This window comes from Cryptomeria japonica, chromosome 10 (genome assembly GCF_030272615.1).
Source record: "Cryptomeria japonica chromosome 10, Sugi_1.0, whole genome shotgun sequence".
Taxonomy (NCBI): Eukaryota; Viridiplantae; Streptophyta; class Pinopsida; order Cupressales; family Cupressaceae; genus Cryptomeria; species Cryptomeria japonica.
Window position 1 is genome coordinate 334,538,861 of NC_081414.1, and position 27,153 is coordinate 334,566,013.

Sequence of the window (27,153 nt, forward strand, 5' to 3'; positions counted from 1 at the left end):
TCTTGGCCATCGATTTGAGAATCAATTTGAGCCATTGAAATTTAATGAGCTCTCTATATAACTCTTAGTCTCATATGTAAAGGTTAATAGCAACAATAGTTAATAGAAGTAAGATAGAAAGTAGAGTAGAGTAGGAAAAGGCAAAAATTGTTGCGAAGGCATGTAAACATACTTTTCATTAAATTTATGGTGGATAGTGGTGTTTCTTCTACATATTGCATGGTTTCTTGTTATATCCTCAAATTAGATTAGAGTTCATTGATCATGATGGATGCTTATGAAGATATTGTGATGAATTCCATGGTTCATAGTTTTTGTGGTTTGTTGATTGTAAGTCATAATGCAATGCTAGCCTGAACCTCATTATTATGTTAAGTTCGATTGTGGATACTTGTTCAAGTTGCACTAGCATTGGGTATTTGGGTGATCATATTCACAATATGAAAATCTTCCATTTCCTTTGAAGATTGCATCGTGTTTGCGTAGCTATTGTCATCATGGCGAAGCAGGATTTGATTTGAGGGAGTTTGTCTATCTAAGTAACATTTAGTGTCATCATTGATCTTAGAAGTAGCGTAGTCTTTCTCAACCCTTTATCCTTTTGCATTTTATTTTTAAAGTCAATTAGAATCCATGTTCCATGACGTTCAAGCAAAACGTAAGTCCCCTTGTGATTACCAACAATCACATCTATACACTGAGTCTATCCACATATAAAGTCAAGACCTAACTATGGGAACCTTGGAGTCACCTTGTTTCATCACAAAGTTTAGCATTTTAGGAGATTTTGTTCAAGAGAGGATAGAATACTTAGTATTTTATTTTGTGTTGTAAGGTGTGATAAAAGACACATCAACAGGTATAACTTTATCATTTAAGATGCCCTTTAACAAGATAAATCCTGATTGAAGTCCTACAACCATATTAAACAATATTGAATATATATATTTATATAATTCATAAATCTCAATTATTTCCACCTCGGTTAGTAATCACACATATAACTACAAATACATATAATAATCATAATTCATTAGTCAGGTCTAATCACAATAGAGTTTGAATGAAGGAGCATGACATGATCGGCCCAAAGCAATCTTCACACGAAGCCCAAGAGCCATAGAAACGAGACTCGGACTTGGCACGGACTCGGCAAGGCTGACCCGACTCGGGACTCGGCAAAATTCGGTAGGACTCGGCAAAACTCAGCAAGACAAGGCAAAATACTAGTTTCTACTGAGTCTCGCCTAAAGCGAGTTCTTGGAGAGTCTCGAATCCCTGAGACTCAACTAGGGTCACTCAGCTCGAGACTCGCTAGGACTCTTCGAGTCCTAGTGAGTCTTGGAACTATGCCAAGAGTGGACATTCACCCTCTTGGCTCCAAGTGATAGGCACATTGGACATCCAGCATAGAGTAGTCTATCTAGTGGAATACTTGTATTTGCACCCCCTATACCTGTTCCCTTATTCATCCTCTTATGACTGAGAGCATGTGGGATTCAATAAGACTTTCCCTAACAACTCATCCACATTATGGAGTCCCTTGGGAAATCATATAAGGCGCCTCGAGCTTATCCCTTACCATCAAGCCCAAGAGCACGGAATGACACCTGCCATTCAACCTCTTGCCCCCACCTGGGCTTGGTGTACTTGATGGAATTCATGTGCTACTTGCAATCCTTATTATGTATTTCATTCTCCCCTCCACAACAAGACGGTTGGTGGGTTAAAGTATTAAGGAATCTTTAATATAGTTTATTATGCATATATATCATAATAGAAACATATGAATATATATTAGCAACAATTTTTAATTACTTATTATTCCCACATATTATTAAGTGGAAGACAAGATAACAAGTCAGCAAGATCATGAATCTTATGCATTCTGCATCATACCAAATACTTGAAAATATTTAAGTCTGCTGACTATTCTTATTAGTTCTGAAACTGATTGCCTTCTTTCTCTCCTTTGATGCTTTTCCTTGCTGATTTTCTTAGATGGTTCGATACCCTGATGCCAATATTGACTTTCCTTATATACCTCTTCAATTGGGATGGAAAGTCATGTCTTCTTCCAAATTCACACCCGTTCCCAAGGCTATGTCCTTTCATGCTGTCCCATGCCTCTTCAAAGGGTCGTTTATTTTGTTAGTTTGTTTTTATTTTATTCCTCTTACACATCGCCAATTGCAAGGAAAACATTTGTTCGATCAAATGCAAGGAAACCAATTGCATTTCTTATACCTCCCTTCAGTATCTTGATTAATGGATCAAGTGTCTTAGCAGGTGGCGACTCAGAAAATTGTGAAGTCTTATGTGATAAGACAATCGTCTGAGTTTATTTAAATAGAATAGGATTGATTCATTGTGTTATAGCTAGGGTCATGACAAAGGTGCGCACTTCTATGTGGAGGTACACTATTAGAACTATCAATAATGTCAAATAGTCATGATGGCCTAGGAAGATAGACATTGATATAAGACCCTGGACAGGCTGATTGAATGACATGAACAAAGATGCAAACTATTAGAATAATATCTTTCTCTTTGTGTTATTAATGGTCATTTAAGTTGTTTCTAATTTCGCCTCTAGTTAATGATTGTTTCTTTTAGAAACATCATCTTTGTAACTCTATTTAAAGGAGCTTTGTCTCCATTAATTGAACATCGATTCTTTGAAATCCATATGCTTTTGCATCTATATTATGGTATCAGAGCCTTGGTTATTTTCGAAATAATTTTTCAATTAAAAATTCGTCATGAATTTTTAACAGTTTTTTTTGAAAAATTTCTTTGTTTATTCGAAATTGCTACTTTGGCAGTTCGTTTTGGCTGTAGCTAATAGGGTTTTCTGGCTATTTTCTGCCCTCTCCCGTGACCCACCTCTCCTGCATTTCGCGCAACCACGCGATGCGTTTGTTTCCCTCCTGCAGATTTTTTTTTCTGCCATTTTTGGACGGAAATCTGCATTTTCGGCTAGGGTTTTGACCCTCCAGCTTCAGTCTAAATTTTTTTTTGAGCATAGATTCGTGGTGGGTTTTTTGAGATCTCAACTGGGTCGTCATCAGAATTTTCTGGTGCCTCGATTTTCGTGCCAGCAGATCCAGATTCCGATAGTAGATTCTTTATGGGTTTTTCGCAAGGATTTCTGGGTCAGCTAGAATTTTTTTCTTGAAATTCGTGCCCGTCATACTTCATTTTTTTGAAGTCCGTACCTTCATCTGCCTCTGTTTCTGCATTGGGATTTAAAATTTTTAAATTCTGTGCCAGCGCCTCTTCTCACTTTTTTCGTCTTCTGTGCATTGGGAAACGTGCAAGATGGCGTCATTGACCAACTTGATGTTGGAAGGCAGTCAAGTTTTGTGCACTTAGCATCTTCTCACTACCTCATTTTTCGTGCCTCGAAAAGCATGAAGATGGCTTACGGGCATCGATATTTGTTTCGGTTTTTAATATTTTTTACCTGAAAAAAATTCTGATGGGTTTTAATATTTTTTTCCCTTAAAAAAAAGTCTTTGGGTTTTTAAATATTTTGTCCCTGTAAAAAAAAATCATGGGAGGGTTTATGATTTTTTCCTCAAAAATTGTACTTTGCTGCAATCTGTTTTTCATCGCACCTGGAGTTGTTGTGCGAACATCTGCACTAGTCTCTCATTTGCAGTCTATTTTCGGGCATCTTGCTCATCTGCAATAGTTTGGAGGGTTTGCCGATTTTTTCCTCAAAATCGTGACAGCTGTTCTTGGTGTCTCTCTGGTTACAGGGAGGGACAGTTCTCCAACATCAGGTTGGACGGTTGGTGTTGTTTTGGGTATCTCCAGAAGTTCTGCAGTTTCTGGGAGGGTTGGTGGCAGGCTCTTGTCTTCTGTTGCAGCGTGTTTTGAGAAGAAGGGGGCAACCTTCTCTGTTATTTCTCTTGGTAGTTAGAATGATGACCATTAAGGGAGGGTATTAGAATAATATCTTTCTCTTTGTGTTATTAATGGTCATTTAAGTTGTTTCTAATTTCGCCTCTAGTTAATGATTGTTTCTTTTAGAAACATCATCTTTGTAACTCTATTTAAAGGAGCTTTGTCTCCATTAATTGAACAACATTGATTCTTTGAAATCCATATGCTTTTGCATCTGTATTACAAACTGATAATGCAGTTATAATGCTTTATGCTGCTTTTATGTGAATGTTCCTTGATGATCCTAGATGATTCAAATGAATTAGAATTACTCTTTAAATACACCACCTTAGCATGGAATTTGAAATAATTTACTCTTTATTTCACTCGTAACAGCTAATTGGAATGGGGAACATGGGCTAATTTAATAAATTCAAATTTAAAAGTTATGGATACTTCTGTGGCAGTTTCAGTGTGAGCTGGAAAGCTTGTATATTCTGACATAATATCTTAATATTAGTTTTTAAATGAAAAAGATTTATTATTGCCACCTTTGAAGGTTTTGACTCCTAAAATGCTGAATGCAATTTTTTTAGTTCTTGCTATTAGTTATTCCTTTTCTCATAATGATTATAAGATACAATGTGTGAAAGATGTTAAATTTTGATGAAGAGTAAGAAACCTTAGCTTTGTACTGTAAGCAAAACTTATCTTCTTTTAGCGTTTAAATCAATTACAATCATTCAGATTGAAAATGTTGCAAGTACCTTAATAAGTAATAAAGAATTATGATTTCTTGTATCATCTGTGTGGTTGCCTACGAGTCGTTATATTTTTTGATAATTTCTGTATTACTCTGGGTAGCTTCTTTTTCTTATTATGCAATCTTTCCAGATAAACATTAACAAGTTTCTTGCAGGTAAGAGTCTGGGACACAGAGAGTAGATCGTGCTTATGTGTGGCAACAGGCCACATGGGTGCCATAGGAGCTGTTGCCTTCTCAAAAAAAGCCAAGAACTTTTTTGTCAGTGGAAGCAGGTTAGTAGATGTTTGCAATGACATTGCATTGAATTAGTATTAGTCAGTTGAATGCACAACTTGTTTGGAATATACTGAAGGATTCTAAAGAGGATGCCATATTGGGATGTACTTTAAAGTTAATATAGATACGAGATGAAGTGGTTTCAACTTTTCATGTCAGATAACGTAAAAAAGAATGATAAACACATGTTTTGAATTAAGCTGTATGTTTGTATATTTTCAAAAAACTCTACATAGTGTAAAGCTTGCCAAATATATGAATCATAAATCTGCACCCATGAACTGTTTAAATTTGCACCTGCTAACGCACTGTTTTCTTTAAATTTGCATTGAAAATGCTTAAGGAAATGTTTCGGATTTTTAACCAAGCATTTTGTCAAGCTGATTTGAGAATAATAAGAAGCTTTTCATGGATAAACAAGCTCACTGAAAAATCCAGCCTCACTCAAATATTGTAGATATCCATGAGAAAAGAAATTTTCCAATCAGTTGCCTCTTCAGCTGTATGATGGTGAAATTAAAATTAGAATTTGTTTAGGTATGCTAATATATGAAAAGTTAGTGGGACTATAGATATGGCATATGACTCAGGACATAGGAGTGTTCTTTGCTGTAGTTCACAAATTCGAATTCAACTTGGACTTGGCAATCCAAAAATTTCAGACTAGGCAAATACTCGACAACTTAAATAAAATGTATTAAATGTGTTTGATGAGGGTTTGGGGACGATGTCCTTTGTGGGGCTAAGGGAAGCACCCTTGATTCATCCCCTGTTCTGGTATAGGGTGAGGTCAAGGGGTGGAGCCCCCAAAACCAAGCCCAAATTAAGACATTTGAAACCACATAGGCATTCATGGCACATGATTTTCATAATGTTTCAAAAAGGCAAATAAACAACTTGCTCTCAAGGATGCCATTTTGCTGTGTGTGGATTACCTATGGCATGTAGGGTTTAATTAAAATAGAAAAAAAATTAAAAAATGTATCCAATCTGTGGTAGCACATCAAATCTGCGTCCTTGTAAGTTTCCTTCTGAGACTTGCCAAAACTCAGTGAGTGGTGACTGTAAAAGCTTTTTACAGTTGCCACAAGCTGAAAATTAACACTGTCTACCCCTGTGAGTACTCCCCGCATACTTGGGGGGTTTTCCAATTATGTTTTATGCAACTTCATTATAATAAAACAAAATACACAGCTAACAAAAATGGAAAATGCAGATTCTTTGTAGAAGTCCTTAAGTAAAAAGGGAACATTGGGGTGGATGGGAATGAAAGCATAGCTTAAGTTGGGCACTTGCTACCCATTCCTGACATCTGAAGTAGAATTGATAGTGGTACTTGTTAAGTTGTGTTGCTCTGCTGTGCTGGAGTTGATTGTGAGTTTTTCTCCCTGTCAATTTTCCACATGTTTAGAAGAAAGATGTGAGAGTTTTTTTTGACTTCCAAATGGATCATCCTCTATTGTCAAGGTTCTTTCTGTCGAGATGAAAAGCATGCACAAATTTTGTGTTCATGATGTATTTTGGCATGAAAAAGCAGCTAGGTTAGGTCCTTGCAATCTATTCCTGTTAGTGTCATCTGAAGTAGAACTGATAGTGGTAGTTGTTAAGATATGCTGCTCTACGGTGTTGGATTTGATTGTTGTTCTCTCCTTAACAAGTTTCCCCATTGCCAGAAGAAAGATGCAATTACTAATTATAATGGTTAGGAACTTTTAAATGGATCCGTTACTGCCAGGGTTCTTTCTGTCCAGATAAAAAGTGTGAAAAGGTTTTGTGATTGTAATTTATCTAGCTGATAGAAAATCCTTTCAGTCTCTTAAGAGTTCTGTAGTATTAGTGTTGGTCTACAACAATGATGGTCTGTTTCTATTCTGGGACAAGCAAAATTTTAGGTTTTCTAGGGGGAGATTAATGATTGTGGGGATCTGGTTTATCCTACATTGATGCCAGGTGCATTATTCATCTGTAATAGAAACACATTTTTTGTTGGTAGGGATTGCAGGTAAATTCCAGTGACTTTTGAGTGGGTTCTGATGACTACCTCATCAGAACCCACTCAAAAGTCACTGGAATATACCTCAAGCCAGTGGTTTGATCTCTGCCTTAAGTTCAAAAGTAAAGGTATTCTACTTTTGAACTTGAGGCAGAGGTCAAGCCACTGGCTTGGCTATACCAACAATTACAAGATACTTAAGCTAGTATTTATTTTATAGGACTCGAAGGGCTTGGTATGGATGCATGGCTGAATCAAAGAGAATGAGACATGGATTCACAGTTAAAAATAATGGCACGTGTAGCCATCCTTTTGTCATGTGGCTTTGTGATTTTGAACATAACCAGAATAGAGAACACTATATTTTCCATAAATATAGCAAGCAGTATTAAGATTATATGAGTTTAAATTTAAAAGGGTTGAAGATTTACCCCATATTAGCAGGAGATGCATTTAAAATGGAATAGAATACACACAAAATGCTCAAATTAGCTTTCTCATGCACTATCTTAAAGCAATGAACAGAATCAATCATGGACTTCTTTATCTAATATTTTACTGCAGCACAGGTTTTTCTTGTCCTCTAGAACCACTTCCCCAAGCTGCAAACTAGTGCCTCTCTCTCTTTTGGGACGGTACTTTCAATTCTGCTTGGGTAAGTATGCAGCTTCTCCTCATGGAAGGGGACCATGACCTCTGGAAATCCAGCACAAGCTAGTAAGAACTCAAATCAATTCTGACTCAGGAAGCCACCCAGATTCTAAGGAGGATCTTCATTCCTTTATTTCCCAACATGCACAAAGAAGCACACCAAAATCCAGCACACCCTTTCCCAAAGTGGATGGTTGCTATCTCAAACAGATAATTTTCTTGTCCTCTAGAATCACTTCCCTAAGCTGCAAACTAGTGCCTCTCTCTTTTGGGACGGTACTTTTCAATTCTGCTTGGGTAAGTATGTAGCTCCTTCTCATGGGAGGGGACCATGGCCTCTGGAATCCAGCACAAGCTAGTAAGAACTCAAATCAACTCTTACTCAGGGAGCCACCCAGATTCATAAGGAGGATCTTCATTCCTTTATTTCCCAACATGCACAAAGAAGCACACCCAAATCCAGCACACCCTTTCCTAAAGTGAATGGCTTCTATCTCGAACAGATAATAATCCTCGAGTTCTTTTTATTAGTGGAAGAAAAGGAACAAAGGTTCTTGATGCTCAAGGAAAGGGTTATGATTTACTGATCCATGGAGTCTTTTCCTAGACCCTCAAATATTGGGTTCAAGAAAAACTGGAAGTTCAATGGATTAGTAGAAACTAGAAAGTAAAAGAAAGATCAAATCTTTCAAGGGCGACTCTAGTTTCTTAATGTTTCCTTTTCCTGAGACACTAGTCTCCTGCCTTCAAACCTGCCAAGATCTTTCAAGCATGGTTCCAGTGTGGGTTAGATTACCCATCCTTCCAAGTGAATTTTGGCAAGGGTCCTCTCTGATACTCTACAGAAAATGGGGAATGGCATTGGTGAATACATCACGTCTTTGGAAGCCAATATAGAGGCTAGGAATTCTCAACCATTCTCACATGCTCATTTACCTAAATTTAATAACCAGACTCTCCCTGATTGCTTTATCTCAAAGATGGGCAGGATTGAGTGGGAGTAGTGACTTGATTACGAAAACATCCCCTTTCACTGCAGATTGTGGCATAAGCGTGGCCATCTAGCACAAGTTTGCCCTTTAGAGAAACAAAGATGTAATGTCCCCTGTTGGGGATACACCTGATTTTGCCCCAAAATAACAATGCCAACGATACAACTTATTTACAAATAGTATTCTATAATAATTGAAATTCAATTTAGATAAAATTATAATCATCGAGCATTAATATCAAGGATCTATGATTATACTAGTTAACCCTATCGAAAACAAAATAACCTAAATGCATTTGGATTCATTTTATTTCCAATAGCCAACCATATTAGGAATCTGATGGGAAGGCTTGATAGGGCGCCGGGCGACCGTCCTCCTCAACCAAGCCCAAGGGCACGGAGTGAGCCTCTGATTCATTCAGCCCCTTGGCCCACAAGAATGGCAGGACCACATGTCCATCCACCTGCCAATTCATCCATCTTGGGGTTGGTGTACTTGACGAAGGAACTGGTACTGCTGCATCTCCCTACCAAATGTTTCACATGGATCCAAAATATGATTGTTGGTAGAAATCAGATATATAATTACAAATCTTATATTTCTTGTTAGGACACCTGGAGACTATCTTCCTCAACCAAGCCCAAGGGCACAGAATGAGCCTCCAAACCATTCGGCCCCTTGGCCCACAAGTATGGCAGGACCTCCACTCCATCCAACTTGGGGTGGCATGCTTGATAAGGGAAGGCCAGTACTTCTGCATCTTCCTAACAGATTTATATGGAGATTAATACAATAATACTTGCATACCAATTACTTTCCTTTATATTATAGACTGCTGTTATTTTATTTTTGAATTCTTTTCTAATGTAAACTTGATTATTTGATTTCCTTCATTGATATTTATTCTTATTTATGCTCCATTCATGTCATTCTTATTCTTCATTTTCATTTGATGCCTTTATTAGAAATTTAGAATATTATTAGGATATTTTATTTATTAATGGTCAATATTGTAATCTTTAGTTAAGTTAGATAGTTTCTAATTTTGTCTAAAGTTAACGATTGTTTCCTTAAAAAACATCGTCTTTGTAATCTCTTTAAATAGAGCTTTCATCTTTAATGTTAATTATAAAAATTACCATAATAGCCTTGACAAATGAGTCGATCTCCTCCTATATTCTCCATGGTGGGATGAAAAAACACAACCTTTGTTATCATCACATCCTTTAAAAGAAGTATCCCTTGAATAATTTGTGGCTTTGGTAACTTGCTGTTATGGCTCTTAATTAAGGAGTCACTGCCAAGTAATCCCTACCTTAAATAATGTAATTGGGCTCCCTTTGAAGAATTGTAGCTAATAATTCCCTTTGATTAAGTCGGCCCTTGCTGCTCTTTTATTTCTGCCCTAATTTATTTATTTCATCTCCTAGGTTATCTTACAAGTGAACATGTATTAGTGCATGTGGAATATTTTACTAGTCCTTTAATTTTCATTTATTAGTTATTGTAAAGGAATTAATTGGGGGTTTAGGTGCATGATAGGTGGGAAGCTATTGGTACATGAGCAGCAATGGGGCCCTCTCCCTGTGCAAAGAGGAGCTCTATAAGAATATGGAAAAAGAATGGGATGTTGGAATTTTTCAGCCTCATGAAAAAAAAATGGTCCAGCATTCTTGTTGTCAAGTCTAAACCATCTCAGTGACTTATCTTGACGATGGCAGATGCAGACCCATGCTTTTGTGCAAACACAAACATATGATGCTCTATCGTGGCATCTTTCCATCAACACTTAACAAGTCAATCTACCATTTGTGACCCAAAATGGGAGAAATCTGGAAAGTCCATGATTGGCCAAAAGCAACTTTATTCTTGTGGTTGGTTAACCATGGAAAGTTTCTGACTACTATGAATCCTTAAGAAACAGGGATGAATGTGGTGTTAGGTTTCCCCCTTATGCTTTAAGAGGGAAGAAAGTATTTAACATCTTTGTCCCAACTATAGTTTCACCCAACAATTATGGCACAAACTCATTGATACTTTAAGGCAGCAATTTACAGCTGAAGAATGGTAAACAAATAAAAAAATGTCATAAATTTCCACAAACTATAATATTAGCTTAAGGCTTCTAGATTTGACTATGTGAGCATTTTTCCATTAATGTTTTGGATCATACTCCATGATCCATCAATTCTCTTTGCTTGCTATCTGTATCTTGATGATATATCATGGAGTATGATTTGAAACATGAATGGAAAAATGCTCATGCAGTCAAATCCAAAAACTTCAAGCTAAGTCGAAAAATGGATAAGCCTGGCCAAGCGCGCTGAGTAATGGCACTTTAGAGGCTTAGTTACATTGGTTCCTTTTATGTCTTTTGGAGCATTTTAGGAGTATAAACAAATGAAGATCACTTAACCATCTGAATTCTAAAAAGAACACAACAAAAAATCTGGAAAACAATACTGATCCAAAAAACATGCAAAATTATTATCCACTCTAGCAACATGCAAGTTTTTGCAATAGCAAAGGATTGGTTCCTAGGGATCAGATTCCATCTTTAAAACTACATGATCTTTTAGGAACCACTAGTTCAAGGCTACAGAAAATTTAATTGTGATGGACCCTCTAGGTGAAACCTGGGTGAAGCAAGCATATGAGGAAAATTTTGAGCCAATTGGGGCAATCACCTACTTTCCTTCAACTGATACATGAGATTTCACTCTCATAACCTTGATAAACTTCTTGCTATCAATTTTGGTCTGCAAATTGTGGGCAACTTCGGATTCCATAGTCTTGAGATTAAAGGTTGGACCCAATAGTGGATGATGTTCGTCACATCTTCCAATACTTAATAGCTAAATAGATCCCTTGAAATCTCAACATGATGGCTTTCAAGATAGCAATCAATGTTCTTTTGTTCCCTCATCTGAATTTGATCAATTTCAAATCCCTCAAGGTTTTCTTACCCAACAAACAAAGATATTCAATGTTAAGGTCAATCTCTCTCAACCTGTAATATCCCCACTTCGAAATATAATTTAATAATAAAATTAAAATACAAAAGAATAAAAATAAAATATAAAAGAATAATTAAGATTTGATTAAAGTTAATGAATGGTCAAAAGGCATGAAATGATAAGTTGTGACTCCCCCAAATATGAGGTATAAAAGGGAGCAGAGAACTCATTTGAAGAGGGGATAATTTGGGAATGAGAAGTGCAGATCTGATTGTGAAAGGTTGTGTTCCTTTCAAAGGGCAGAAATAATGAAGAGTTGCACTCTCTCAAAGGGCGTGTCTCTTGCCAAAGGGCATACATGATGAAGTTCTCCCTCACATTGAGAGATATAAAGGAAAGGAATCAAAAGCATCCAGTAACATCACCATGGATCAGATCAGATTAGAACTGTTATTGAGTTATAGGCAGTAACATCCTTGTTCTTCGTGGTATACATGGGGATGTGTTTAAAAAGTATGCTTAATATATGAAGCCCGATAATATTTTTATGCAAAATTGATAGTAATATTAATATGGACTGCAATATGTATGACAGTCATACTTAACTTCATATATATTCATAATACATAAGAAATTAGTATACTTATAGTCTAAATCATGTTATTACTGTCAGTATTTAAGAAGATGGGAATGAGATGTTCCAAAGAGGGGTAGTCCAAATCCAAGCAATATGTAAAGTCCCAAGATAGGGTGGAGATCAATGACTCATAAGCCTTGAGGGTATAGACCCAAGATAGGTAAGTGCTTGGATCTGTAAACTTTGAGGGAACCTATTGTATTTGGTCTCTATGCACTTTGGTAACATACATAGACCCTTCTCCCTTAAAACTGAAGTAGTAGCAGGGTCTGATAACTATATTAAGAACTATGAATAATGAAATTAATCATCTAATGAGGAAAATAAATACGCACTTGATATTGACTAATAAATTGAAGAATATCAATGACTGGCTTCATGATTAGTATCTCAATCAATTTTAGTATATTGAAATAGATTAATTATGGTTAAAGCAGGCCTAAACCTACTAGGGGACATTACACAACAATTGCAGTTTTCATTTCCATTTGAATTGATGAAGGGAATTAGTGTTGATGGTCCATGTGTCAAGGCAAGGTACTCAATCCGTCTGAACCCCATGAATCCCTGTGCATTTCCTAGGCCCCTCCCTAAACTTCTCCTTTATCCCCTATATCTGCCCTACTTCCCACATTTCCACTACCCTTAAAAGTATATTGAACATTGTTGCACCTCTTTTTTACTATCCACTGTCTTTATCCCCTATCATGTTCTCCTTTCCTAGCTTTAATCCTACTTTCCTTGTTTCTACTCTCTTTTTCACCTTTACATATCTTCTGACCCTCATCCCTCTTCTACTATCACTGTGACCCTTAAATCTTTAAACCTAAATTGCACCCTTTATACTTGTCATAACCCTCTTTCTACTCAGCACAGTTGTTCTTTGTTTCAACTTCTAAACATAGCAATCTGCAAACCAGTGGTGTTCCTTCTAAGGATATTTTGAGATCTTTCCTATTAAAAAAGTTGTATGGTAAGGGAAATTGCTTTCAATGATGAAGTCCAATAAAATCAGGTTTTAAATGCCCAAAAACATTTCAATACCCAAAGTCTCATTTTTCAGATCATGGTCTTAATGTCAAAGTGGAAGAGAGAAGTTAGGACGAAGACATGCTATGAGAGAGTGGATAGTCAGAGTGATGATATTTACATGTATTCTTATTCCTTGGTAGATGTTCCTCAACATACTCCTTTAATGGTTGAGCTGTTGAGGACTAAGGCTATCAAAGCACAGAATAATTTCCACACAAATGACATCAACACATCAGATTTGATCTTGTCTATCTTATGTCTAAGGGGAAGCTTATAGCTCTGCAGTAATTACCATAGTTTCAAAAGGTAATTTCACTTTGGTATTTTAATGCTTGCTAAAAAGATCCAAAAACCAAAGGCAAAAAGGAGCAGCAACAGGCTTCTTGCAGCATCTATAAAACAAGAAATGCTGTACTACAGATGCATTTGCCTTCAATTCCCTTCTCCTGCTGACAAAGCCTACAAAAGGAAGAAATGAACACATAGCAGAAAGATGTATGGTTCTCAAATGCCTTCCAAGTTGCCAACCTCTATAAATAAGAAGCATCTCAATGAATATAATGAAACCATGTAGTGTTATAGTGAGTTACAACATGATAGGAATCTTTTTTCAATTACAAACTAGGGACAATATTGTCAACAAGTCCAACGATATCCTTGAAGGGAAGCCTGACTTTTTTAAGAATAGAAAAAGACAGAATTCAAATGCGTCAGCTCCTTATCTGTCTGTATACTTTGTGTTTTGGTCTTATCTGGGACGGTTTTGGCTGTGGATAACACTTTCTTGTGTGCTAGTGACATGTTTGACCCCAGTTGAAACTGTCATCAGTACCAGTTTCCCATCATGAGGAAAGTCGGCCGGAGTGTCTGGATCAACCAAGCAACTTCTACTTGTCTTCTCCAACTTTCTCAACCTTCTTCAAGAATGATTAATAGCAGCTAAGTTAGCGAATTATCTTATTTTACTAATCCTATTTCAGATAATTAATCCTTAACTCAAGAATCTCTTCCATGCTTTAGGTAATGTCATCTATTAAGACCCCGTACTAGTGCTGCTATTGGTTTTCATGCTTTCAGATCTTCTGGAGATTATGTGAGACCTAACCAATTTCAAAATCCTAGGGAATTTTTTCACCCTCCTACTGCAAGAGTTATGTCCATCCCTGCCTCAGCTAGTTTTATATTTTAACATTGTCACCAACTTCCAGAGCAGTCACAACCTATATCTCACTTCAAACTCAAATCTGAATCTTACTGCTGGATCTAATCCAATTCCTTTCTTAACAACGGTCCTTTTTGCTATTCCTCTCCACAAGCGCCTTCTCAAAATGCCAATTTCCATCATATTAGTGACCCTGTCAAGGACCAACTGATTGCAATACTCACAAAAGCCAATGCTGCTATCCTTAAGTTAATCCAGGCTATTGAATGCCAAGTCAAAGAAAAAGGTGATCATTCAATCTTTATGAAGATATTGGTCAGTCTCCTAGATGAGCAATCAAAAGCCCTTTGTCAACTCCAAGAAAGCGCTGCCAAAATAGTGGTTTTGCTAGCAAATCTGATGTTCTGGGCACCCTTTCACCGCATTTGCCGAATAGATTTCTCAAACCCCGAGGCCCAAAAGAGTAATGTAACAAGTAACATGCTAGTTCATGCTTTGCTTTATTTTTGGTTTTGCATCCATATATAATTCAGTCCTCAAGCAGTGGGTCCAAATTGCTGCTGTTAAGAACACATTGCTGTCATCTTCATAGTTAATTCTGCTTTTGAGTATATAATGCAATCTATTTCATCTGTGTGTTAGATATGGCTGCCCTTTTTTGACTTTGGGCTTGCTTTCCTGCCTTTTGACTATTTTAATTGGTTATGGAAATTTGCAAGAGCAGCTTTTCCTACTTTAATGCAATCACAGCTTTTATTAAAAAAAGGTGGTTCAGACCTAAGTTTTTCAAAAACATTCCATGCGAATGAGAAAAACTCATTTAAAATGCAAGCAAATGAAAAAATAGGGGAAATGGGAAATATGTGCATTCCCATTTAAAATGTGAGTAATTGACCATGCTTTTACCATTGTCATTTTGACTGTCATTGAACTATGCTTTTTCCTTGATGTCTTTACCCACAGTCACATAAAAACCTCTAAGTTGAAAAAGGTCCCCTTTTGACCATATAAAAGTTAATCATCTTTTATGAGTTAGTCTCTCTCTCTAAACTATATATATATATTGAAAACTTCATATATTGAAACCCCCTGCTATCCCCCATAAATGGCTCACTCTTTTCTTTCTCAAACCTTATACACACATGTATGTGTATTGAATTTTTTTTATATATTGCTGTCCCATGCTGTGCCCCAAAAATGGCCCTCAGACAGTTATCTTTGAGACGTATCTTCTGCCATCCCCCCATCCCCTGTCCCTGAAATGCTGTGGAACAAAAGTATTATTTATATTTCTATATCTGTACTCAACATGTGCCAAACCTGGGACCAACAAGAAAAAGTGAATCCTGTACCCAAATACATAATCAGGTAACTTAGTTTAAAACTTTAACATGACGAATCTTGTCTCTCAAGTATATTAAGCAAGCAACATTGAGGTGTAGACATGTTGAGGACAGAGGATTGGCAAAGCCCGCTTAATTGAGGACATCACTTATACTGTTAACACTAAATTTGGCAATGGAATTGTGAAAATCATGAAATTTTCCCCATATGTGATCTTTGTTTTGGCCATGATACCTTTAGGCCATCATTACCCAGATTGTACTTGTTGAGACATGGACCAGCTAGGACTCGAACCTAGGACCTTCCATACGCTGCTGGAGTGCTCAAACAGTACTCAAGAAGTCAAGCTATTGCTAGATATCTCAAACCATGTAAACCATGAATTGCTTAAAATTCCCAATTATACCCTGTTGAATCTTAGATAGGCTTATATACATAGTTTATATGCATAAACAATAGGTACATGTATGCCTATAATTTACAAATGTCTGCATGTGCATTTCTAAATGTGCAGGTATGTAAAGACACAATACATGACTTGTGAAACTATAAGTGTACACAAAATGCAAATTGAGTAAGATCTCAGCAAAGTAAAATTGAGAGAAACAAATATACATGATCATTGATGAACATAAATTTAAACAAAACGATCAACTTGAAAGAAAATGCACAGTACTTGGAGATGGCATTAGTTGTATCACACTTTTTATCTTCCATTCATTTACAATTGTAAAACGTGAGGTAGTTGCCAATTGGTTGACCAAATATGTGTTGTATTCAAATGCGTAGTCCAATATGTCTTTTATGTAACAGTGTATAAAATCTGCATTGTATATGCTTTGTTGGAGTTTGTAGTCCAATATGTGTTTTATCATTATGTAACAGCATAGAAACTCTGCATTGTTTATGCTTTGTTGGAGGTTATCATTAGTGTATTCATCCACAAGGTACAATACCCATGAAAAAACAGACTAGGAACTGAATTTCTTAAAACAAGAAATTAGGCTAATAGGCATAGTTTCACAGCTTTCGGGGTGGGTGTATGGATTTCGTGGACCGATGATTTCGATTTCAGGATGGCAGTGCAAATATAATATAGTGCATGAAAAATTATTAATAAAAAATGTATAAGAAATAACAATTGAAATTGTAAATAAACACATTGTATTGAGCAATGAAAATGCTGAATATCAATATATTGTATTCAAAATGATGATTACATTCAATTGCCCAATGGCCCAATGGATGTAATCAACTCAAAATCTCTGCTAAACTCCTCATTACTGGAGTTGCTTCAATTCTTGATGTCAAGCTCCACAAAACCAATACCAACCAACCTTGTTTATGCCATGTCATCATCAACTTGACTTAGCTCTCTAGCTCTACATTCCATCCAGTTGTTGCATTCTCCTTGAATGTAAACATGTCACAACCATTGAGATATGAGGTGCTTTGTATGGCTACACACTTCTTTGCCTTCCTGATGCAGAGCCCTCCTTGTATCTTGTCAAACACTTCAGGATGTATGACACTAACCCCTCAATAGGATCCCACAAGGCAAGACTCTACAATCGTAGTTCCAATTCCTCATCTCACTCCAAGATTCATACTACTCAAATTGGTTAATTTGCTCCAATGTGCATCATGAAGCCTCCTAAGGTTCTTGACCTTCACAACACCTATTTTGGATCATACAACACTCACATGGACCAGACCAAACACTGGTTTCAAGGATTCAACCCAAATCCTTAGGGCCTCTTCACAATTAGGCCTATTTTCTTGTAGCCCTTGGAGACGGGTAATGGGACCTTAAGTCCAAACTTTTCCAAACACCCTGACAAATAAATCACAGATTCAAATACCTTTTATGGTCTTACACAATCTCCCAAAAGTAGAGGTTAGGATCTGGCAAGGAAAGGTCTGAACTTGGTGATGACCAATTGTCCTAAAGGGCTAATTAGGCCTCCATTTGTGAAGCAGCTATATCAGAATGAACACACCTTACAACCACAACCCCATGGGCATGTGGGGAACCATAAACCATTATAGATTCTAGGGTTACACGCCTTGAATCATCTCCAATTGTCTTCTAGGGTAATTATTGCAGTCTAAGGGCTAGGTAGCCACATAGAGATGTCTACCTAGGGACTAGTCAAACGCACATCTCCCTTGCTCCTCCTGCAAAATGCCTTTGGAATCATAGAATACATAGGCCACACTTGCACCCCATCCACTGCCATGAGTTCTAGATGAACAAGTTGCAAGTTATGGCCATGGGAAGGCAAAACCCTAGGCAAAACCCTGTTTTTTCGGGTACCTACAGCAAAACTTGGATATCTGGAGCAAAACAAATGATCAAGACCTCAAATCAAGACCAAATCATTGGTAACTCACTGTACTAACAAAATCACAACATTGGGGATTGGTCCCAATCTGTACAACTCCGTACCCTGTGCCAAAACCTCACAATTTGCAGGAAAAACTCAGAATTTCTTATTGTTTGCAATCATAGATACTTTCTCCGTATAGTCTCTCCTTGCAAATTGTGTCCTCAAGGTGTTTATACCCCTCTACAACTGCTCCCAACCGAAAACAAGAGGTTAGAGCCGTTGGAGGAGTTAAACCAACAAAAATTCAAAAAGTTGCACAAAAGTTGCTCATGACAACTTTTGACAAAGTTGTCAAAAATGTCATTTCTTGCACCCGAATGACTTGGGTCAAGACTTAACACCTCTAAACACCCTAGAAGCACATAAAACAACTAAAATCATTAGGATAACCCTATCCTAAGCATGTTTAGTCCCCTTTTGTCCAAAAGTCCTAATTGGCTTATCAAGATGCCAAAATAGGAGTTTGGCTCACAAGATGGGGTCTTTTATTACAAACACAAAATGCATAATTGAAAACACAAGGAAAACATCCTAAGACATGTTTAAGGTCTTATCCTTCCTCCTCTGAGCCTGAATGATCATGTTGAAGGGGTGCCCCTGCACCATACTCCCCGGAAAAAGAAATCTCAAGTCCACTTGAGATGAGAGTCTGCAGGTCTGCACCATGGTTTTTGATTTGCTGTTCTGTCATTCAGATTGCTTCAGAATTTGGTTGTCCCTGCCAGGCCACCAAATACTCCATATATACTTTGTTCCTTGCCCTCTTTGCAACCTTGGTGTCCAAAACTTTATGCAATTTTGGTGGTTCATGTTTGGGAATGTCATCATCTGCTACAACCTGAATGGTTTCTTCTCTTGCAGCAACACTACATTTGTAAAGAGTTAAGGCACATACATTAAAAATGGGTGACAAACCAAGATCAGGTGGGAGTTGAAGTTCATAAGCATTTTGTCCACATTTTTTCAAGATTTGACAGGGTCCAATCTTCCTCTGCATATGCTTTGTGTATTTGCCTTTTGGAAGTCTTTCCTTCTTCAAGTGAACCCACACCAAGTCTCCCACATCAAACTGGACATCCCTCTTCTTCTTATCAACATGAGCCTTATACCTTTCTGCAGATTGTTGAAGGTGAGATTTAACTTGGTCATGTATCTCCTTTATGGCGGTGGTAAAGGTTTCTCCATCTGCACTAATGGCTTCTCCTTGAGGTAGTTCCCTTAACTCCAACACACCCCTTGGGTGGATGCCATACACAACCTGGAAGGGTGACTTACCATTGCTTCTATTTACTGTATCATTATAAGAGAATTTTGCCTGAGACAGTATGCTATCCCACTTCTCTCCATATTGCCTAGTTAAACATCTTAGCAGATTTCTCAATGATCTGTTTACAACTTCAGTTTGGCCATCCGTTTGGGGATGGTAGGCTGAGGAGAAGGCTAGATTTGTGCCAAGCTTCTTCCAAAGAGTCCTCTAGAAGTGTCCAATAAATTTCACATCCCTATCAGAGTCTATGGTGAAAGGCAAACCATGTATTTAGACAATTTCTGTGAAAAATAAGTCTGCAACATAAGAAGCATCACAAGTGGTTTTACATGGCAAGAAATTTGCCATTTTACTAAACCTATCCACCACTACAAAAACACTATCATAACCTTTTCTTGTCCTAGGCAATCCTAAAACAAAATCCATACTTATACTTTCCCATGGTCTAAAAGGAATGGGTAAAGGCTGGTATAAGCCTGCATTGGTGGACTTCCCCTTTGCTTTTTGGCATATCACACATGTCTCCACAAATCTCCTGACATCTGTCTGCAATTTGGACCAAAAGTAGTGCCTCTTCACCAAGTCTAGTGTCTTGTCAAGGTCAAAATGGCCTGCCATTGCTCCACAGTGCTTCTCCCTGATTATGTTTAGTCTCATAGAGCATTTGGGTATGCACAACTGTGCACCCTTAAACAATAGTCCATCTTGTATCATAAATTTAGAGAAATCAACATGAAACTGCTCATCAAAAGATGCACAAACCTTGTAAATCTCTCCAAAGTCTTCATCATCCCCATACATGGCCTTCAAGGAGTCTATTCCAACACTCTCCAACTGGATCTGATTTGTGGTTAATACTCTTTTGCTCAAAGCATCTGCCACCTTATTCTTGACGCCTTTCTTATGCTTAAGAGTGAAAGTGAAGGCTTGTAGGGTCTCTACCCACTTCATATGCCTATGGTTCAACTTTTCTTGGCTATTTATGAAACTGAGGGCCTGATTGTCTGTGAAAACTATGAATTCCTTTGGTAGCAGGTAGTGTCTCCACCTTTTCAAGGATTGCACTAGAGCATACATCTCTAGATCATAGGATGAGTACCTCCTCTTTGCCTCATTTAATTTATCACTGAAGAAGGCAATGGGCCTTCCTTCTTGACTAAGCACTACCCCAATAGCCATGTGACTAGCATCACATTCCACTTGGAAGAGTTTGTTGAAATCAGGTAGGGCAAGGACCGGCTACTCCGCAACTTTCTTCTTCAAGGTTTCAAAGGAGTTATCTGCCTCTTTAGTCCAACTGAACGTGCACTTTTGTCCTCCCTTTATGGTGTCAAGCATTGGAGCACAAATATGGCTAAATCGCTTATAAATTTCCTATAGAATGTGGCTAAACCATGGAAGCTTCTAACATCATTCATTGTTCTAGGTGTAGGCCAAGACATAGCACTCACCTTTTCTTGATCCATTTTCAACTCACCGTATGAGATTACAAATCCCAAGTAAATGATCCCTTACTGCATAAAGAAACACTTTTCCAAATGGATCATTAATTGCTCTTCATACAATCTCTTTAGGACCAGGTCTACATATTTTAGGTGCTCTTCTTTGATTTGACTAAAAATAAGAATGTCATCTAGGTAAACTATGACAAATTTTCCTATGAAATCTCTCAAGACTTCATTCATTAACCTCATGAAGGTACTAGGTGCATTAGATAAGCCAAAGGGCATGACCTTCCACTCATACAACCCCTCATTTGTTTTAAATGCAGTCTTCCATTCATCTCCCGGCCTAATCCTAATCTGATGGTAGCCACTTTTCAAGTCAATTTTTGTAAAATATCTAGAACCCCCCAAGCAATTTAACAAATCCTCAATCCTAGGCATTGGAAATCTATACCTGAAAGTAATTTTGTTGATAGCCCTTGAGTTGGTGCAAAATCTCCAAGTGTCTTCCTTTTTGGGTGCCAAACTTTTGCCAATCAGTCCGGACTCCAACAGTTCTTCAACCTGTTTTGCCATCTCAACATTTTGATTTGGGGTGAGCTTATATGCTGCTTTGTTAGGCAGGGTGGATCCAGGTATAAGGTCTATGCAATGATTTATATCCCTCATAGGGGTAGTGTCCTTGGCATGCCATCAGAGATGACACCTTTGTACTTGTTTAGTAACTGCTGCACTGTAGGGTCAACCAACCTCAATCTGTCTCCTTTCTTGTCTTGAAACTTCTCCACTTTTGTCACTTTGGGACTAGGAATAAGAGCATAACAAACAATGCCTTCATTTGCTATCTTCTTCAAGAATTGCTTTCCTCCTACCACCAACACCTTGGCCTCCTTTGCTTTTGTTTCTCCCTCACTTTCCATCAAAGGTAACAACTCTATCACCTTACCATCTTTGGTGATTGAATATGTGTTCCTAGCACCATCATGTTGTGCCTTCAAATCAAATTGCCATGGTCTCCCAAATAGGAGATGGCAAGCATCCATCTTTGCATTGTCAAACAACAACCTATCCTTATAGGCTCCAATCTGGAATTCTACCCAAGCCTACTCTTCCACAACAGCTTGCTTCGGTGAGCCATGAGACCTTGTAGGGGCAAGGGTGAGGTAGTCTTCTCAATTTTAGCTTCTCCACCATTTCTACAGACACAAAGTTTTCAGTTGATTTGGAATCTATTAGAACCTTGCATACCTTTCCACCCGCTTTGCAAGTGGTCTTGAATATAGACTTTCTCTGTGGGGGTTCTTTGTCAGCCATCTTCATGGTAGTTACTGCGCTTTTGATCATCAAAGCCTCACCTCTTTCAGGGTAACCATAGCTATCAGGGGTATTGACACTTTGGTATGTATTTGCACTTGCCACACTTTGGCAATCAAATTCTTGGATCGAGTTACTTCTTCTTTCCCCATGGAACTAGTAGGCTTGTCAGGACACCTATTGGCCATGTTGCCCTTCTTGATTGCAGTTATAGCATCTGATTGGACCTCTACCTTGAGATCTTCCCCAAATGGTGTTCTTCTTCCTCTGAAGTTTTCCATCTGATTGTATCCTCCATTGTTACTTTGACTACTTTCTCCTTTAGTGCCTTCTTGATTTGTTTCACCTTGGTTTCCAAAACCATTTCCCTTACCTCTGAAAAAATTTCTTCCACCCCTTTGTTGTCTTCCTCTTCTTTTATTGTTCTGCTCTTGTCTCCTTTTGATTTTCTTTTCCACCTTGATGGCAAGTTGATGGCATTTACCAACTGTATCCGGGCTCAGGAGGTTTAGTTCTTCTTGGATGTTGTACCTTAATCCATTTAGGTACTAGGCAACCTTTTCACTCTCCTCCTCCTTTGTCTTAGTCTTCATACATATCCTTTGTTCACATCCATCTCCTTCTGCTTGAGATTTTGCCTCCTCTTGTGGAGTTGAACTTCATAATCCTTGGGTACATAAGCCTCCTTTACTAAGGCAACCATCTTATTCCAAGAAACAATCTTGGGTTTGTTGTCCTTTTCTCTCTCTTCCTGGACAAAGTTCCACCAAGTTAGGGCGGCTCCCTTCAACTTGGATTTAGCAATCTTCACCTTCTGGTGCCAATGTCTTCACATTCAAAGAAAACTGGACAGGGAGTCTATCCAATCCACCACTACATTTGGTTCCATCTTCCCAGTGAAAGTTGGCAAATCAATCTTCTGCTTCATGGTTCTTCTCTCTATGGACTTGAGGGCATTAAGGAAGTGCCTCTGGTCAGGTGGAATCGCCTCTTCCTCTAGCATAGGGATCTCATCTTCATCCCCTTCTTCACCGCTACCAGTGCCTCCATCTTGCTTTCCATCTACTCTACCCTTCAACCTCTCTATCTCCTTCTGCATGGCCTTGTAAGCATTGGTCTGCTCTCTCACAATCTTTGCCAATTCCATGTTGGTGATTGGTCCCCTAGGGACTTCTTCCTCTCCCTCTGCCATTTTCTCAAAATCACTATCTCTTTACCTAAGCCATTACTAGCTCTGATACCACTTGATGCAGAGCCCTCCTTGTATCTTGTCAAACACTTCAGGATGTATGACACTGACTCCTCAACACACCAATGGGATCCCACAAGGCAAGACTCTACCATCTTAGTTCCAATTCCTCATCTCACTCCAAGATTCATACTACTCAAATTGATTAATTTGCTCCAATGTGCATCATGAAGCCTCCTAAGGTTCTTGACCTTCACAACACCTATTTTGGATCATACAACACTCACATGGACCAAACCAAACACTGGTTTGAAGGATTCAACCCAAATCCTTAGGGCCTCTTCACGATTAGGCCTATTTGCTTGTAGCCCTTGGAGACGGGTAATGGGACCTTAAGTCCAAACTTTTCCAAACACCTTGACAAATAAATCACAGATTCAGATACCCTTTATGGTCTTACACAATCCCCCAAAAGGAGAGGTCAGGATCTGGCAAGGAAAGGTCTGAACCCGATGATGACCAACTGTCCTAAAGGGCTAATTAGGCCTCCATTTGTGAAGCAGCTATATCAGAATGAAAACACCTTACAACCACAACCCCATGGGCATGTGGGGAACCATAAACCATTATAGATTCCAGGGTTACACGCCTAGAATCATCGCCAATTGTCTTCTAGGGTAATTATTGCAGTCTAAGGGCTAGGTAGCCACATAGAGATGTCTACCTAGGGACTGGTCAAATGCACATCTCCCTTGCTCCTCCTGCAAAATGCCTTTGGAATCATAGAATACATAGGCCACACTTGCACCCCATCCACTGCCATGAGTTCTAGATGAACAGGTTGCAAGTTATGGCCATGGGAAGGCAAAACCCTAGGCAAAACCCTGGTTTTTCGGGTACCTACAACAAAACTTGGATATCTGGAGCAAAACAAACGATCAAGACCTCAAATCAAGACCAAATCATTGGTAACTCACTGCACTAACAAAATCACAACATTGGGGATTGGTCCCAATCCGTACAACTCCGTACCCCGTGCCAAAACCTCACAGTTTGCAGGAAAAACTCAGAATTTCTTATTGTTTGCAATCATAGATACTTTCTCTGTACAGTCTCTCCTTGGGAATTGTGTCCTCAAGGTGTTTATACCCCTCTACAACTGCTCCCAACCGAAAACAAGAGGTTAGAGCCGTTGGAGGAGTTAAACCAACAAAAATTCAAAAAGTTGCACAAAAGTTGCTCATGACAACTTTTGACAAAGTTGTCGAAAATGTCTTTTCTTGCACCCCAATGACTTGGGTCAAGACTAACACCTCTAAACACCCTAGAAGCACATAAAACAACTAAAATCACTAGGACAACCCTATCCTAAGCATATTTTGTCCCCTTTTGTCCAAAAGTACTAATTGGCTTATCAAGATGCCAAAATAGGAGTTTGGCTCACAAGATGGGGTCTTTTATTACAAACACAAAATGCATAATTGAAAACACAAGGAAAACATCCTAAAACATGTTTAAGGTCTTATCCTTCCTCCTTTGAGCCTGAATGATCATGTTGAAGGGGTGCCCTTGCACCACTTCCTAGAGGTAAGCCTATTTCACTTAATAAGGTGGATAAAAGTTATAAGTAGATTAGGTCTATTTAATAACAGAAGAATTAGATACTTGGGACAGCAAACAAATGGCTGGTGTGGTTGTCAAGGAATGAAGCCCTTACAAGTACACTTAGATTTGTATCCTCCTGTGCCAGAGTCTCTCTACCTAGCTTGGCCTCTTTTGAATGTCCCCGAAAATTGGCAAGTTTTGTTTAGTTAGTATTAATGATGAAGGGATCCTAACTTTGTACATTTCTAAATAGCCTTCATGAACCTTGTTTCAACATCATTATCTTGCATCGGGGTAACTCTACCAAGCCTTTGCTGTCATGCCCCTGCCAATCTGAAAGGGGTCACAGCCTAATAAATTAGCACTGCCCTTACAAATTGCAGCCCTCACAGCAATAAACACAGCTTATAAATGATAGTTCCTAGGCAACTAACTTGTTATGGCTGACCAGCATAAGAAGCTTATAAATGATAGTTCATTTTGGTTCTGCAGTACAAAAACAATGTAAAAAATTATATATGCAGCCTAGAAGCTTGAATTAAGATTAGAATGTCACATAGCATCATATAAATAAGAAAACATTGTATATACATACAATCTTCACCTATGAAATGAAAACATGGAAAACTAATTTCAGCAATATAGTCATATTAACTGGTATTATCTGGTAAATTAGGCCTTTTCATATTTGAAATTTTATATATATTTTCAAATTTTAGATTTCTTAGCATTTGATTTACTTCGTATATTGAACACAATTGCTTAGAGTCTTAGACCTTCCCATATGTGAATTATTGTGCTTTTTTGTACATTTCAGATTGTTCAGCCTCTGATATAGTCCCTATGTATGTCCACCACAATACCAAATGTTCAAGCCCTTTGAATTTCTGAATTTTCTTCATGTTTGTAAATTTCAGATTGCTCAACCTTTGATAGAGTCCCTATGTATGTCTAACACACTGCCAAACATTCAAGCCTTTTGAATTTCTGAAATTTCTGCTTGGTTCCAAAGTTTTAGATTTATGCTTAGCAGGTTGTGTCCTTTTGCTACAACCAAGTTACCCATCCACATGGTTATTTTAATTTATCAAATTTATATGACTAATATTGTCATTCCTCATTACAAATTTCAGTTTTTCAGATCAGCATTCGTTTTCTTCAAAATGTCTGTAGTCAGTTTTGCAAAAAAAAATTTGGTGATTGTATAAAATTAAAAAAAAAACGTAAATTTGGGTGCCCAGGCGTCCAGATTCGCCTAGGACGAACTGGCTTGTCCGGGCACGGACCTTGGCCGAACCCACAGGCGCACCGGACTAGGACCCGGACCCAGACCCGAACCGGATCAGTACCAGGCCCTCAGGCTGGCAAACCCTACAACTTAGGAAATAATTGGCCTTATGAATCACATTTCAAATGTTGACTAACATTATTGCAGGGTTTAAACCAAAGTTTATGTTGGAAAGGACATTGTTAGTTGGTAAGTTTGTATTTCAATGAACTAAATTTCTTATTTTTTATTAAACTTGTGATTTTGGGCAAGAATTAAGAATATCCCAAAAAGGGACATTACATTTGCACATACCATTTCAGGCTCAATTCTATGCAGCTCAGTGCATGGGTGCATGGGAGTGTTGAGTCTTTCTCACATTTGGGCCCATGTGAATAGGAACATTCATTTTGCCAAGCATACTATCAATGCACTTGTATATTTCTCCAAGGCTATGTGCATTCCTGTCCCCATATCAGTTGACTGTGAAGACTGGAGCAATAATACTAATAGAGAAAATGTATTTACAAAATTGCGTCAGCCCCAAAAATGTTGCTCTTCACCACCTCCTTTACTCTCTTCCCTTGCTTTGATTTAGTATCAGGCCATTGATTCCACTCTTGTGTCATGACCATTAGTTGCAATGGCTCTTGCAACTCAAGAATCTTCTTCAAGAGAGTAGAGTACAATGTATATCTAGTTTTTATTGGTTCAAAAACTCTTTATTGGAGAAGGTTTGGATTAGTGCATGTGAAAGTGTGGTGGTTGCAAATAAACATCTGCACATCCCTAGCATCATAGATGCCTTGTTTGATCCAACCAAATTTGCCATGTACTTGAGTGCATTATTAATGGAATGCACACAAGGAGTCCACCAAATATCTTTGTAGGCCACTTCAATCAACTTCCATGTAGCACTGTCTATGATGACTAGCACCACATTTTCTGCCCAACCTCCTCAATGACATCTCTAAG

The 27,153-nt window shown here is 38.1% G+C and overlaps 1 protein-coding gene across 1 annotated transcript in view; it reads left to right on the forward strand.

Moving 5' to 3' along the window:
- Positions 1-27,153, forward strand: part of LOC131076138 (protein TORMOZ EMBRYO DEFECTIVE) — a 68,347-nt gene that overhangs the window by 33,066 nt on the left and 8,128 nt on the right. The window contains exon 7 of the mRNA XM_058013201.2: positions 4,811-4,929. Coding sequence (XP_057869184.2) covers positions 4,811-4,929 — 119 coding nt within the window. The remainder of the gene's footprint in view (positions 1-4,810; positions 4,930-27,153) is intronic.